Source organism: Anomaloglossus baeobatrachus, chromosome 4, assembly GCF_048569485.1.
Source record: "Anomaloglossus baeobatrachus isolate aAnoBae1 chromosome 4, aAnoBae1.hap1, whole genome shotgun sequence".
NCBI classification, from domain to species: Eukaryota; Metazoa; Chordata; class Amphibia; order Anura; family Aromobatidae; genus Anomaloglossus; species Anomaloglossus baeobatrachus.
In genome coordinates, this window is record NC_134356.1 from 558,708,616 (window position 1) to 558,723,573 (window position 14,958).

The following is a 14,958-nucleotide window of genomic DNA, read 5'->3' on the forward strand; positions in this document are numbered from 1 at the left end:
ACAACTGCTAAATATTTTAGTATTGGTGAATCTCCAAGGTGAAGGGAGGAGGGCGTCTCACGTCTAAACTTGCTCAGTTAATAAAACAAAGCTTTGGAATTTCCTTTCTGTCAGTCAAAAACAAAGGAGCGGAGGCAACGTATATATCTATATGTACTAAGCGATGTAAACAGGCTGCAGGCAGTGCACAAGGTATTGCTCTAACGTGCGGCCGAGGCTAGGGATTACGTGTTGTGGGTAACATAGGGGAACGAGTTCACTTACTTTCTGCTGCACTGAAGTACTCCGGGTTCACAGAGGCGTATAACACTCCATTTCCCAGACGCTCACTGTTCCTGCAGGGAAGAAAAAGTATGGAGGAAATCAAGGCTGGTCTAAAAAGCATTTTTGCAATAGAGCTTTATTAAAAACATTTGACTGTTTGGCTTCTACAGACTTTGTGTATCACGAGACATGGAATGTAAAATGAGTTAACAGTAAATCAGTCAGTGAGCTTGTCTTAGGCTAAGTGCGCATGTTGCGTATTTGCATGCAGGTACGCTGCGATCTGCAACGTAACTGCATGCGTCCTGCGTCCCCAGCATAATCTATGAAGATTATGCAGGAGACATGCGCACGTGGCGTATTAGAGCGCAGCGTTTCGGCTGCTGCCCGAAGCGCGCGTTCTAAGAAGTGACATGTCGCTTCTTTCCTGCGCACTGCATGCAGCCCCTGCTCTGTCTATGGGAGGGGCTGCACTCAGAGCGCATGATATCGGCTTTTTTTTTCATTACGGACTCTTTCTGCAGCGATTTGAAGCGCACGGGACAAACGCTACGTGCGCACATAGCCTTACAGCTCATATAGCGCGCTCCTGTCTCCTGTATGATCTTCTAAGCGGATTTATGAGTTGGGGTTATAAGGACAGGGAAATAATTCACAAGGTTCCTTTGTATAATAAAGTCTTATTTTTGGAGGCCAAGGTGGCGAGTTTACCAAAGCCCAAGTGTTGAGTCTATTAGTTTAGGGAGCATGGGGGGGGGTATATAGACATTAATGATATCGGTCATTCACGATTGGTCTTGCTCCATAATTCTGAGGCAAGATGCTAAGTATCAATAAGTATCAGTAAAAAGTGGCCTTTTCACATAAGCAAGAATAAAGAAGAAAATGAAGGGAATTTTGTTTACTTACCGTAAATTCCTTTTCTTCTAGCTCCAATTGGGAGACCCAGACAATTGGGTGTATAGCTTCTGCCTCCGGAGGCCACACAAAGTATTACACTTAAAAGTGTAAAGCCCCTCCCCTTCTGCCTATACACCCCCCGTGCCTCACGGGCTCCTCAGTTTTGGTGCAAAAGCAAGAAGGAGGAAAAGTTATAAATTGGTTTAAAGTAAATTCAATCTGAAGAAATTTCGGAGAACTGAAACCATTCAACATGAACAACATGTGTCACAAAGAACAACAGCCCGAAGGGAACAGGGGCGGGTGCTGGGTCTCCCAATTGGAGCTAGAAGGAATTTACGGTAAGTAAACAAAATTCCCTTCTTCTTTGTCGCTCCATTGGGAGACCCAGACAATTGGGACGTCCAAAAGCAGTCCCTGGGTGGGTAAAGTAAAACCTCGTAATAGAGCCGTAAAACGGCCCCTTCCTACAGGTGGGCAACCGCCGCCTGAAGGACTCGCCTACCTAGGCTGGCATCTGCCGAAGCATAGGTATGCACCTGATAGTGTTTCGTGAAAGTGTGCAGGCTCGACCAGGTAGCTGCCTGACACACCTGCTGAGCCGTAGCCTGGTGCCGCAAAGCCCAGGACGCACCCACGGCTCTGGTAGAATGGGCCCTCAGCCCTGAGGGAACCGGAAGCCCAGAAGATCGGTAAGCTTCGAGAATTGGTTCCTTGATCCACCGAGCCAGGGTTGATTTGGAAGCCTGTGACCCTTTACGCTGGCCAGCGACAAGGACAAAGAGTGCATCCGAGCGGCGCAGGGGCGCCGTACGAGAAATGTAGAGTCTGAGTTCTCTCACCAGATCTAACAAGTGCAAATCCCTTTCACATTGGTGAACTGGATGAGGACAAAAAGAGGGTGAGGAGATATCCTGATTGAGATGAAAGGGGGATACCACCTTAGGGAGAAATTCCGGAACCGGACGCAGAACCACCTTGTCCTGGTGAAACACCAGGAAAGGGGCTTTGCATGACAGTGCTGCTAGCTCAGACACTCTCCGAAGTGATGTGACTGCTACTAGGAAGGCCACTTTCTGCGAAAGGCGTGAGAGAGAAATATCCCTCATTGGCTCGAAAGGTGGTTTCTGAAGAGCCATCAGCACCCTGTTCAGATCCCAGGGTTCTAACGGCCGCTTGTAAGGAGGGACTATGTGACAAACCCCCTGCAGGAACGTGCGTACCTGTGGAAGTCTGGCTAGGCGCTTCTGAAAAAACACAGAGAGCGCTGAGACTTGTCCCTTAAGGGAGCCGAGCGACAAACCTTTTTCCAATCCGGATTGAAGGAAGGAAAGAAAAGTGGGCAAGGCAAATGGCCAGGGAGAAAAACCCCGATCAGAGCACCAAGATAAGAATATCCTCCACGTCCTGTGGTAGATCTTGGCGGACGTTGGTTTCCTAGCCTGTCTCATAGTGGCAATGACCTCTTGAGATAACCCTGAAGACGCTAGGATCCAGGACTCAATGGCCACACAGTCAGGTTGAGGGCCGCAGAATTCAGATGGAAAAACGGCCCTTGAGACAGCAAGTCTGGTCGGTCTGGTAGTGCCCACGGTTGGCCCACCGTGAGATGCCACAGATCCGGGTACCACGACCTCCTCGGCCAGTCTGGAGCGACGAGGATGGCGCGGCGGCAGTCGGACCTGATCTTGCGTAACACTCTGGGCAACAGTGCCAGAGGAGGAAACACATAAGGGAGTTGAAACTGCGACCAATCCTGAACTAAAGCGTCTGCCGCCAGAGCTCTGTGATCTTGAGACCGTGCCATGAATGTCGGGACCTTGTTGTTGTGCCGGGACGCCATTAGGTCGACGTCCGGCATCCCCCAGCGGCAACAGATCTCCTGAAACACGTCCGGGTGAAGGGACCATTCCCCTGCGTCCATGCCCTGGCGACTGAGAAAGTCTGCTTCCCAGTTTTCTACGCCCGGGATGTGAACTGCGGATATGGTGGAGGCTGTGGCTTCCACCCATAGCAGAATCCGCCGGACTTCCTGGAAGGCTTGCCGACTGCGTGTTCCGCCTTGGTGGTTGATGTATGCCACCGCTGTGGAGTTGTCCGACTGAATTCGGATCTGCTTGCCTTCCAGCCACGGCTGGAACACCTTTAGGGCAAGATACACTGCCCTTATCTCCAGAACATTGATCTGAAGGGAGGACTCTGGCTGAGTCCAAGTACCCTGAGCCCTGTGGTGGAGAAAGACCGCTCCCCACCCTGACAGGCTCGCGTCCGTCGTGACCACAGCCCAGGATGGGGGCAGGAAGGATTTCCCCTTCGACAGAGAAGTGGGAAGAAGCCACCACTGAAGGGAAGCCTTGGCTGCCCGAGAAAGGGAGACGTTCCTGTCGAGGGACGTCGACTTCCTGTCCCATTTGCGGAGAATGTCCCATTGAAGTGGACGCAGGTGAAACTGCGCAAACGGAACTGCCTCCATTGCTGCTACCATCTTCCCTAGGAAGTGCATGAGGTGCCTCAAGGGGTGTGACTGGCCTTGAAGGAGAGATTGCACCCCCGTCTGTAGTGAACGCTGTTTGTCCAGCGGAAGCTTCACTATCGCTGAGAGAGTATGAAACTCCATGCCAAGATATGTCAGTGATTGGGCCGGTGTCAGATTTGACTTTGGAAAATTGATGATCCACCCGAAACTCTGGAAAGTCTCCAGAGCAATGTTCAGGCTGTGTTGGCATGCCACTTGAGAGGGTGCCTTGACAAGCAGATCGTCTAAGTAAGGGATCACCGAGTGTCCCTGAGAGTGCAGAACTGCTACTACTGTTGCCATGACCTTGGTGAAGACCCGTGGGGCTGTCGCCAGGCCGAAAGGCAGTGCCACGAACTGAAGGTGTTCGTCCCCTATGGCGAAACGCAGGAAGCGCTGATGCTCTGGAGCAATCGGTACGTGGAGATAAGCATCTTTGATGTCGATTGATGCTAGGAAATTTCCTTGGGACATTGAGGCGATGACGGAGCGGAGGGATTCCATCCGGAACCGCCTGGTTTTTACGTGTTTGTTGAGCAGTTTTAGGTCCAGAACAGGACGGAAGGATCCGTCCTTTTTTGGCACCACGAACAAGTTGGAGTAAAAACCGTGACCCTGTTGCTGAAAGGGAACAGGGATCACCACTCCTTCTGCCTTCAGAGTGTACACCGCCTGAAGAAGAGCATCGGCTCGCTCGGGGGGCGGAGATGTTCTGAAGAATCGAGTCGGAGGACGAGAGCTGAACTCTATCCTGTAACCGTGAGACAGAATGTCTCTCACCCAACGGTCTTTTACCTGTGGCAGCCAGGCGTCGCAAAAGCGGGAAAGCCTGCCACCGACCGAGGATGCGGTGTGAGGAGGCCGAAAGTCATGAGGAGGCCGCTTTGGGAGCGGTTCCTCCGGCGGTCTTTTTAGGACGTGACTTAGACCGCCATGAATCGGAGTTCCTCTGATCCTTCTGAGGCCTTTTGGACGAGGAGAATTGAGACCTGCCCGCGGACCGAAAGGACCGAAACCTCGATTGTACCTTCCGTGGTTGAGGTCTGTTTGGTTTGGACTGGGGTAAGGATGAGTCTTTTCCCTTGGATTGTTTAATGATTTCATCCAATCGCTCACCAAACAGGCGGTCGCCAGAAAATGGCAAACCGGTTAAGAACTTTTTGGAAGCAGAGTCTGCCTTCCATTCACGTAGCCACATGGCCCTGCGGACTGCCACCGAATTGGCGGATGCTACCGCCGTACGGCTCGCAGAGTCCAGGACAGCATTAATGGCGGAGGACGCAAACGCCGACGCCTGAGAGGTTAAGGACACCACTTGCGGAGCAGACGTACGTGTGACTGCATTAATCTGCGCATGACAAGCTGAGATAGCTTGGAGTGCCCATACGGCTGCGAATGCTGGAGCAAAAGATGCGCCGATAGCTTCATAGATGGATTTCAACCAGAGCTCCATCTGTCTGTCAGTGGCATCTTTGAGTGAAGCCCCATCTTCCACTGCAACTATGGATCTAGCCACCAGTCTGGAGACTGGAGGATCCACCTTGGGACACTGAGCCCAGCCCTTGACAACGTCAGGGGGGGAAGGGATAACGTGTATCCTTAAGGCGCTTGGAAAAACGCTTATCTGGACAAGCTCGGTGTTTCTGGACTGCCTCTCTGAAGTCAGAGTGATCCAGAAACGTACTCAATATACGCTTGGGAAACCTGAAACGGAATTTCTCCTGCTGAGAAGCTGACTCCTCAATTGGAGGAGCTGGGGGAGAAATATCCAACACCTGATTGATGGTTGCTATAAGGTCATTCACTATGGCGTCACCTTCAGGTGTATCTAGGTTGAGAGCGGCCTCAGGATCAGAATCCTGATCTGCTACCTCCGCTTCATCATCCAGAGAGTCCTCCTGCTGAGACCCTGAACAGTGTGATGAAGTCGAGGGGATTTCCCAGCGAGCCCGCTTAGGTGGCCTGGGACTGCGGTCCGTGTCAGAGACCTCACCCTGGGACCCATGAGTCACCCCAGGAGCACTTTGCTGCTCCAACTGAGGGGGGCCTGGGGTCAATGATTCAACAGTGCCCGGGGCCTGAGTCACCGGTCTGGACTGCAAGGCTTCTAGTATCTTAGCAGACCATTTATCCATACTCTCAGACAGTTTGTCAGCAAATACTGCAAACTCCGTCCCTGTCACCTGGACAGTGATAGCAGGTGGTTCCACCTGGGCCACCAGTAGCAGAGGCTCCGGCTGAGTAAGTGCCACAGGGGCCGAGCATTGCACACAATGAGGGTCGGTGGAACCTGCCGGTAGTATAGCCGCACATGAGGTACAGGTTGCAAAGTAAGCCTGTGCTTTGGCACCCTTGCTTTTTGCGGACGACATGCTGTTGTCTCCTCTGAGTACAATCCAGGAGGGTATATAGACAAAAATCAACAGTGCGACCGTACAGTGTAAATGTACAGCATATAAGCATATATATATATGTACACTTCGGCACTCAGTGGGGCCAGCACCACAGGTGCTGCTTACCGACCGCTCAAAGCGGTTGTGTGATCACCAGATTCCCTGCCTGGGCCTCCCAGAGCCGTGTTGTCTCTCCTCTCCAGCGTCAGAAGTGCTGACAGGAATGGCTGCCGGCGTTCTGTGGGGAGGAGGGGGCCGTGGGCGTGCCCTAGAAAGTGCAGGAATCTGATGCCCCACTGTGCTGAGTGAGGGGGGAGGAGGATACAAAGTATGCTCCAGCCCTCAGCGCTGACGTCCTGTGCAGCGTCCCGCCCTTCCCCTGACTGGCAGGCCTGGGGGCGGGAATATGCGATACTAGGCCGCAAAAGCCGGGGACTAAAGTTATAAGCGCGGTCGGCGCGGTAGTCCCCGGCGCACTAACACACCCAGCAGTGCTGCAGTGTGTATGGCACGAGCGCTCCATGCGCGGTCCCCCACGGGGACACAGAGTACCTCACAGTAGCAGGGCCTTGTCCCTGACGATACCCAGCTCCTGTCCAGCAGATTCCCCAGGGGCTGCGGAGGGAGCACGGTCCCAGTGCCTGGAGACCGATTAGGATCCCACTTCACCCAGAGCCCTGAGGGATGGGGAAGGAAAACAGCATGTGGCTCCTGCCTATGTACCCGCAATGGGTACCTCAACCTTAACAACACCGCCGACCAGAGTGGGGTGAGAAGGGAGCATGCTGGGGGCCCTGTTATGGGCCCTCTTTTCTTCCATCCGACATAGTCAGCAGCTGCTGCTGACTAAGATGTGGAGCTATGCGTGGATGTCAGCCTCCTTCGCACAAAGCATAAAAACTGAGGAGCCCGTGAGGCACGGGGGGTGTATAGGAAGAAGGGGAGGGGCTTTACACTTTTAAGTGTAATACTTTGTGTGGCCTCCGGAGGCAGAAGCTATACACCCAATTGTCTGGGTCTCCCAATGGAGCGACAAAGAAAAATAAAATTACGAGTCTACATCTCAAACTCCCCACAATGCGAAAAATGTGCATTAACAAGCAAAACAGAGGCCCATTTCACAGCGATAAATCACGACACATTTCTCTGTTGGTGACATTCGCTTTCATGTTGGCATTGGTTTATTTCCTCACTTTGATCTTGACAAGAGAAAGCACACAACACTTGTACACCCCGGCATCATCACATAAAACACAGGCAGGTCCAGACGCATCACACTCCTCAGCGGCAGAACAAAGGCCGCCTTAAAGGATAACTACACACAAACATCACTTATCATAAAAGCAGGGCCGGCTGCCCCCCCTCTGCCCACAATCAGACAGAATCGCAGTGTGATGCAAAAAGGCACAAAAACAAAATAATCCCCCAAACCTTATTATTACAAGGAATTTCATTTTAAAGAGCGACACTATTTTCCATGTCAGACTGCATACGTGGACAGGTATGAACACGGGGTCTCAGATCTAAATACCTGGAAGTTCTGGCCATAAACAAGGTCAGTGCTTTGAATTTTTTTAGACCACATTTTAGAGGGAACCTGTCACCAGGTTTTTCCCTTATGTGCTGCGGCCACCACCAGTAAGCTCTTATATACAGTTTTCTGGATGCTGTATATAAGAGCAAAGGCCGCTCTGTATAACATAAAAAACAACTTTATTATACTCACCTTGGGGGGTCCAATAGGCGTCACTGATCTCGGTCCAGCGCGCCTCCTCCATCTTGTGTGATCGCCGTCCTCCTTACCAATCCCATGTGCATGATGCATCCTGTGTCATTCACAGAGAGGCCTCAATTGCGCTTCTGCGCAGGCGCACTTTGATCTGCCCGGCTGAGGACAGATCAAAGTATTGTAGTGCGCATGCATGGGAAGATCAAAGTGCGCATGCGCAGAACTGCAATGGTGGACTCTGCGTGGATGACGTAGGATGTGTCATGCACACGGGGCTGGGCAGGAGGACTGCGATTGCACAAGATAGAGGAGGCACCGGACCAAGAGCAGCGACACCCATTGGACTGGACCACCCCTCAGGTGAGTATTATAAAGGTGCTTTTTATGCTACACAGAGTAGCCTGGGCTCTTATATACAGTATTCTGGAATGCGGTATATAAGGGCTCATTGGTGGAGGCCGCAGCTCATAAGGGAAACACCTGGTGACAGATTCCCTTTAAAACGAAACGAGTGATCTGATTGGGTGCATGCCCTGGTATACATAAAAGAACCAGGGGCAGAGACTTCCAAAAACTGTTTAAGGCCATGTGCGCATGCTGCGTTTTTTATGTTTTTTGCTCTGTTTTTGGGTGCAGTTTTGTGACAAAAACTAACTCTTCCATAAATGTCCAATTAAAGGGATTTCCTCTCCAACAACAACTTTTTCAAATTCTGATGCTAAATTTAAGGGTCTCTTGTATAGCGTCAACAGTCACCAAAACGAATGTTCAGCCAAACATTCATTTCCATACACTGCCCCATATAACAAGACTCTGCGATGAAACAAATGCTTATTTGCCATTGATCACGTTATATGCAGAATACATATCGTTTGTGAGCAGCCCATTCCCTCATGTCGGACGATGCGCTACTAATAAATAGTTTCACCTGACTGATCGCATGTGCGAAACCATCCCAGTAGTTGCAATATGTAGCAGGATATTGAAAAAGTCAGATTAACCTGCTATATTATTATATGGAATTATACAATCCCTTGATGTAATAGTTTTTAGATCTGAGGTTAGATACATGATGTGTTCCAACAGTTTGATGGTTTCTGTATGAGTCCCTGAAAAATAAGACTCAGTTGTGCCCCTGAGGAAGCCATTCATTACCATGAGATGAACAGAGTACAAATGGCCTCTTTTGCGGTGATGTCCTTTTCACAGTGGCACAGGACCATAATACACTGTGCTCCTATTTCCCCTTTAAAATGCTGACTCCACCGCATAAGAGCACAGACATTGGAACTCTGTCTCAATGTAATGACTGGATAAAAATTAAACAAGGGAGCGCATGTGAAAATTCTGGGAGATAGCGGTGAGGAGGAGAAAAGGAATCTGCTCACCTGATGTGGTTGTGCAGCCCTCGCACAACCGCGGTATAAGGCGGGAGTGTGGAGTCAGTAATCTTCTAACCTGTTAGCCCACGATGTCCATCCAGGGAAGCAAATTCCTGAAGAGCTGGTCACATGACAGATCACTGGGCGTCTCTGGTAATCTGACCTCCGTATCAAGCAGCTCTTGCCGTGAACCCACAGGGGGGAAGATTAGCAGTAAAGTATAGAAGCACGGTCTGATAGAGCGCTAAGGAGGCCACAGTATTAGATTAATTTTTTTTAGAGTTTGTTTTCTATCAGCCACAACGCGTTTCGATATACACAATATCTTCATCAGGTGGATATGATATCCACCTGATGAAGATATTGTGTCTATCGAAACGCGTTGTGGCTGATAGAAAACAAACTCTAAAAAAAATTAATCTAATACTGTGGCCTCCTTAGCGCTCTATCAGACCGTGCTTCTATACTTTACTTATCAATGTAATGACTGGCTCCCTCAGGGGCTGGTCTCAATCATCAGGCCTTGAGACAGAAGATTGGAAGCCATCAAACCACTGTCTACTTCAGCCTTACAACCCATCCTCACTCGAGTCTTACCTCTTTTTTGTAACGTAGCAGGCGACAAGAGAGATTATCACAAGCAAAAACACTGTTGTGACCGGTAGAATCACAGCCAGGTGCAAGAGATTGTCATTTTGTATATCTGCACGGAGAAAAAGAAAGTACTGTCACTAGGAGGAAGGACTGGAGAACTGTCTACATCCCCTATAACAAGTCCCCGCTGGAGAAAGATGGACAGTGGATGACGATGTACGCATTTATCACTAGAAAATAGATGCAATGCTAATTGTTTCAGGAGCCTCATGTATATTTCAAGCCCAAACAGCCGTACGTGTCCAACAGAGGAGGAGTGAAGGGTGACTATTCTAATCAGGATTCACTTCTGCACCTAAGTGCAGCACGCTGTGCAGACAAGAGCGTCTACTGCTGTGGTTTTTAGGGGAAGACATAATTGCTTGTTGTGCTGGAACTTGTGGAGCAGATATTGTTTTTGGCAGATAAAGAAGTAAAGGCGGTGAGGACCATGCCACAGACCGTCTGCAGGGACTGTGGTGATCTGCATTTCTAAGCTGATGTATAGGAGGAGACATGATGCCCCTTCCGTCTTCTGTTTGCTGCATAATTGGTACTTACCTCTATCCTTCACATAGAAGGACACCATCTCTGTCCAGGAGCCATTTCCAGACAGCGATATGGCTCGCACCTGTGCGGTATAGTTGCCAGCGTTTAGTCTAGTGATTCTGGCACCTCCCATCTTACTGTAGTCATGTCTGGAGACGCATTCAGTACTGAGAGGCTGCAGAGAAGAAAAAAGACGACACATCAGGTTATAACTATGGTCAGTTAAATAATTTCAGCAAGGAAAAAAAAAAGTCTGAAGATATAAAGGTATTCTCAGATACAAATGAGACTGTTTTGTGCTCCCCTTTTCTTTATTCATGGTGGCTACAAAGACAAAAGACAACTGCAACTTGTCCCACCAGACGACGCACCACGTAAATCAGCTTCTACAACATTAAAGTGAATCTGTGATGCGTTGCCAAAAGATGCACAGAAGATTTATTGAAAATTGGTTTGTCATGCTAGTCACAGGATAAGCCTCCATTACAATCCCATTCAATCACTGATTACATGCTACACAGCTACAGGCCTCGGCGTACAGGAACCACTTATAGCCCGGCCGGGAGGTCTCTGGTGACATCTATACCACTAGAACAATATAGATCTTACCTCCCCCTGCAGTTTGTAATCAATCTCGTACATCAGGACCAGTCCATTGGGATTAGGGGGCTCGGGCCACTTCAGGACAATTGCATTTTCATCGTATTCTTCAGAGATGACGGGCCCAGGTATGTTGTCCGCGCCAACTGAAGCACAAAGGATATTTTTACCGATTCCTACTTTAGACTGGAAGCACACATGGAGTTTTTGTGAAATTTTTCTGGACCAAAGCCAAAAGTGAATTCAAAAGAAGTGAGAAGTATAAAAAGGAAGAGGCTTGGACTTTTCTTTATGAGACTGAATAAACTTCAAGCCGTGGCTCACAAAATACACTAAAAATTTCAATCTACATGTGGACAAACACATGAGATGGCAAAATGCTGCTTAGGCTGACTGCTAACAGCTATATCTCCCAACCGCAACACACACACACACAAGCGTGCACATGTGCTGTATGGGGGGGGATGAGAGGGGAGTAACGTCACACACACACACACACAGCTGTATGGGGGGGGAGGGGAGTAACGGCTCACACACACACACACACACGTGTTCACATGTGCTGTATGGGGATAGGAGTAATGGCTCCCCCCACATACACACACACACGAGCAATCACGTGTGCTGTATGGGAATTGGGGTAACAACTGAACAACTGTCCCGTGCACACAAGCTGTATGAGGAAAGGAAAACAGCTCCCATACTCTACCACACACACACACACACACACACACACACACACACACACACACACACACACAACAAACGAAAGTGCTTGGTGTATGGTGAGAGGAATAAAGGCTCCCATACACTACCACACACAAATGCTCGGCTAAGCTTGGCCTTCTCTAAAGGAGAGTTTGCCCGATTCCTCTGACAAAGTCTTATAGTGGTGGAGGAATTCGTCTTTCCTCCAACATAATTTGTTGGGGAGAGTTAAGGTGATATACATATGACAGTAAGGTGTATGGAAGGCCCCGACAGCAGGTTATTGACAGGGTAGTTAAGGATTTGACATATCCAATTTCAACCAGCAATAGTTTTGTGCTCTAGAGATAAGCCCCCACCAGAGATGTCCAGCAGCGGCCCCCTCAGAGAATGCAGTAGCACTCAGCAGAGTGAGCGCTCCCGAGTATGAGGATCAGGAGAGATCTGTTGGCTGAACCAGGAAAGAAAAACCTACTTTATATTCAAATGAAACATAAATTGTAACCAATGAAATAAGGGAAAATTGCGATGTTTTGCTGATGCTAATAGAAATACACACACTTTGCATACAGCTTTTTGTGCATGGGTTTGCTTTCGGTATTCCAGGTTACTAGGACATACTGGTTCATTCACCCCAATTTATTTTCTATGGTAGAGAAATGAGATTGTGGCCAGGCCTGCTGTGAGTGATGACAATGTGTACTGCACTGAAAAATGGGTTGTTGCTATACAAACATTTGAAAAAATTGCTAAATCAGTTCAACTCTCTCTCTCCTCCCCCCACGCAGGTTTAAACTGAAATCATTACACCAATGGAATCCGTTCTTTGTGAACAATTCCATGCATTTTCTGTCACACATTGAACAAAGCATCAGTCCCATGCGTCAAGCAACGCATGTTACTGATGCAAAACAACGGAAATGTGAGCATAGCCTTAGAGTAAAGTGTGATCTACACTTTAGCAGTATCGAATTACTCACCTGCAGGCATGGTTCTGGCAAACACAAAGTTGGACGCGCTGCAGCCAAGCCTTTCTGCCTCGTGGTTGCAGCTGTGGATATCGATACGGTACAGAGTAAAGGGCATCAGGTTTGAGATAACCGTTCTCTGGAATTTATGGTCCACCTTTGTCTCAAAGAACGGATACTCCATCTCCTTTGGTTCAGAGTCTGATGTGTTAGACAGGTCTTGTGTGGTGGCATTTCTGCTATAGGCAGCCAATGTTGCATTGCCAACAGCAAACACGTCACGTCGTCTGCGATCCGGCCTACAAATCAATAACGTAAGGGAAATAAATGAGGAAAGCAGAGGCCATTATCTTATCGGTAAAGGACATTTCTAGAAACTATTCCCTAGCAGATTGCCGATAACCAAGAAACAGACTTTATATATAAAACATCAAGGCAAGGGGCTGTACTGAGTGACTTAGGTGGCCATGAGATAAAACAGATCTTGTAAAAGGTAAGAAATGCTGGTGACCAATTCATATCTGAAAGGGATTTGTAAAAATGCAGTACTAAGTCCATCCAGATGAATAAAAGTACTAATACTAAAATTGCCACATGTGAACATGCAATAAGTGCCAGGTGTGACCGGTCCCCAGCCACAGGTCCAGGTTGCAGCGACTGATAGCATAATGGTCTCGTTACCGCACACCAAGATGGTGCAAGAGTCGGATTATGAAATTAACCTCTGTTGATGTAATGAGCAGTTTGACTTTCTTGGACGCGTTCACTATGTGTATATATCAGGTACACGGAGACCATAGTAAAATGTGGCCAGGAGGTACAGCCAGCTCCTGCGCTGCTTACAAAAGCAGGGCAAATGAGGCTGCCATGTCTACGCACATTGTCCTCTAAATCCGCAGGCAAGCCATGGCAGGATGAAGTCATGACATCCACCACACACATTCATCACACTGCTGTGTATGTTTTACACACTCCTCAAATACACAAGGACCCCTCCCCGAAATTAGGCAGGAAATGTGATCCAGTATTACCAGAGCCTGTGCTGAGTGATGTATTAACCTTGTCTGGGCTTTCGAGAGCGTCACTCACTGCCTCCAAACACCGTGCATCCAGCTGCCATTCACAAGGGGGAATTAAGGGTCGTTCTGAGCATAACAAGGTATCATGTTCAAAGCATTCTGTGAATGTGACTAATTCTTACAAAAAGCTCCACCTAGGTAAAATGGTAGGGGGAAACCTTTGTGTCAAGGACATGAATGTTTGTAGGCACTGATCCGATTATACAGTTGCAAATGCTATGGGCAAATCAATTATACCAAGCCAGTATTCATAGTGATGAGAAAGTCACCACTCTTCATACACTTTCCACATCAAATTCTCATGGGTGTCAAGATTGCTGCTGGCATTAAATAAGAATCTTCATTGATTACTTTCAGGAAATAATCATGTAAAACATCGCTCTGATAACCAATCATCCACGTGTGTCTACCGCGTGGCCAGGACAGATTGTTAGTGCTAGCCGGAAGAAAAAAAGAAGGTTCTCACTGCAAGAGTGCACAGATCCCAATAGTAAATTATCACAAAATCCTGGAAAAAGAATGCCCCCCCGTAAGGGGATAGAGCGCAGATCACAACTACTGGGGGCAAAGGATATATAGTATATCAGGATCACCTTCAGATTTCAATACAACGTGGCACATCAATGATGGATTTGTTAGTATATAGGTAAAAAGAAACTGGTTTATCGCCGCGCTAAAAACCACAGATGCTGTATATTAAAAGACTTCCTTTTTATTTTCACAGTTCTACGTGTTTCAGAGACATCTCCGTCTCCTTCCTCAGGAAAAATAAATGCATGATTTCTTATTCCTGAAGAAGGAGACACTGATGTCTCTCAAATGCGTAGAACTGTGGAAATAAAAAGGAAATCTTTTAATATACAGCATCTGTGGTTTTTAGCGCAGCGATAAACCAGTTTCTTTTTACCTATATACTATATGTCTCTCCGGGGCCGCTGCTAAACCACCAGACACTCACAAGCTGGAGAAAGGGGTTGTGACTGGCACAACCTCACCAGGTGAGTGTAACCCCCTTTAACCTTTCTACCCTCATACTGGGTAAGACCCTATTTGCAGTTTTTTCCCTCCTACAATGGATTTGTTAGTAGGATACCTGGCTGCTCACAGCTCACCAGCATGCTCATCCTATATACACCATCCATATGGTCACAATAAATATAAGCACTATAAGAAAATGTATCCGAGGTGCGTCATTCTCCAGTTTACTGGATTTAGCCGACTGAGAATCTCTGATTTGA

General features: G+C 48.3%; 1 protein-coding gene across 2 annotated transcripts in view; it reads right to left on the reverse strand.

The window, feature by feature from the left end:
• The window catches only part of IGF1R (insulin like growth factor 1 receptor), a 209,270-nt gene that overhangs the window by 31,417 nt on the left and 162,895 nt on the right, over positions 1–14,958 (reverse strand). For both annotated transcript variants that reach the window (XM_075345987.1, XM_075345986.1), the window contains exons 11-15: positions 12,654–12,940; positions 10,975–11,111; positions 10,378–10,540; positions 9,781–9,886; positions 265–335 (exon numbers count right to left, since the gene is read on the reverse strand). In XM_075345987.1, the coding sequence (XP_075202102.1) occupies positions 265–335; positions 9,781–9,886; positions 10,378–10,540; positions 10,975–11,111; positions 12,654–12,940 (764 nt within the window). The remainder of the gene's footprint in view (positions 1–264; positions 336–9,780; positions 9,887–10,377; positions 10,541–10,974; positions 11,112–12,653; positions 12,941–14,958) is intronic.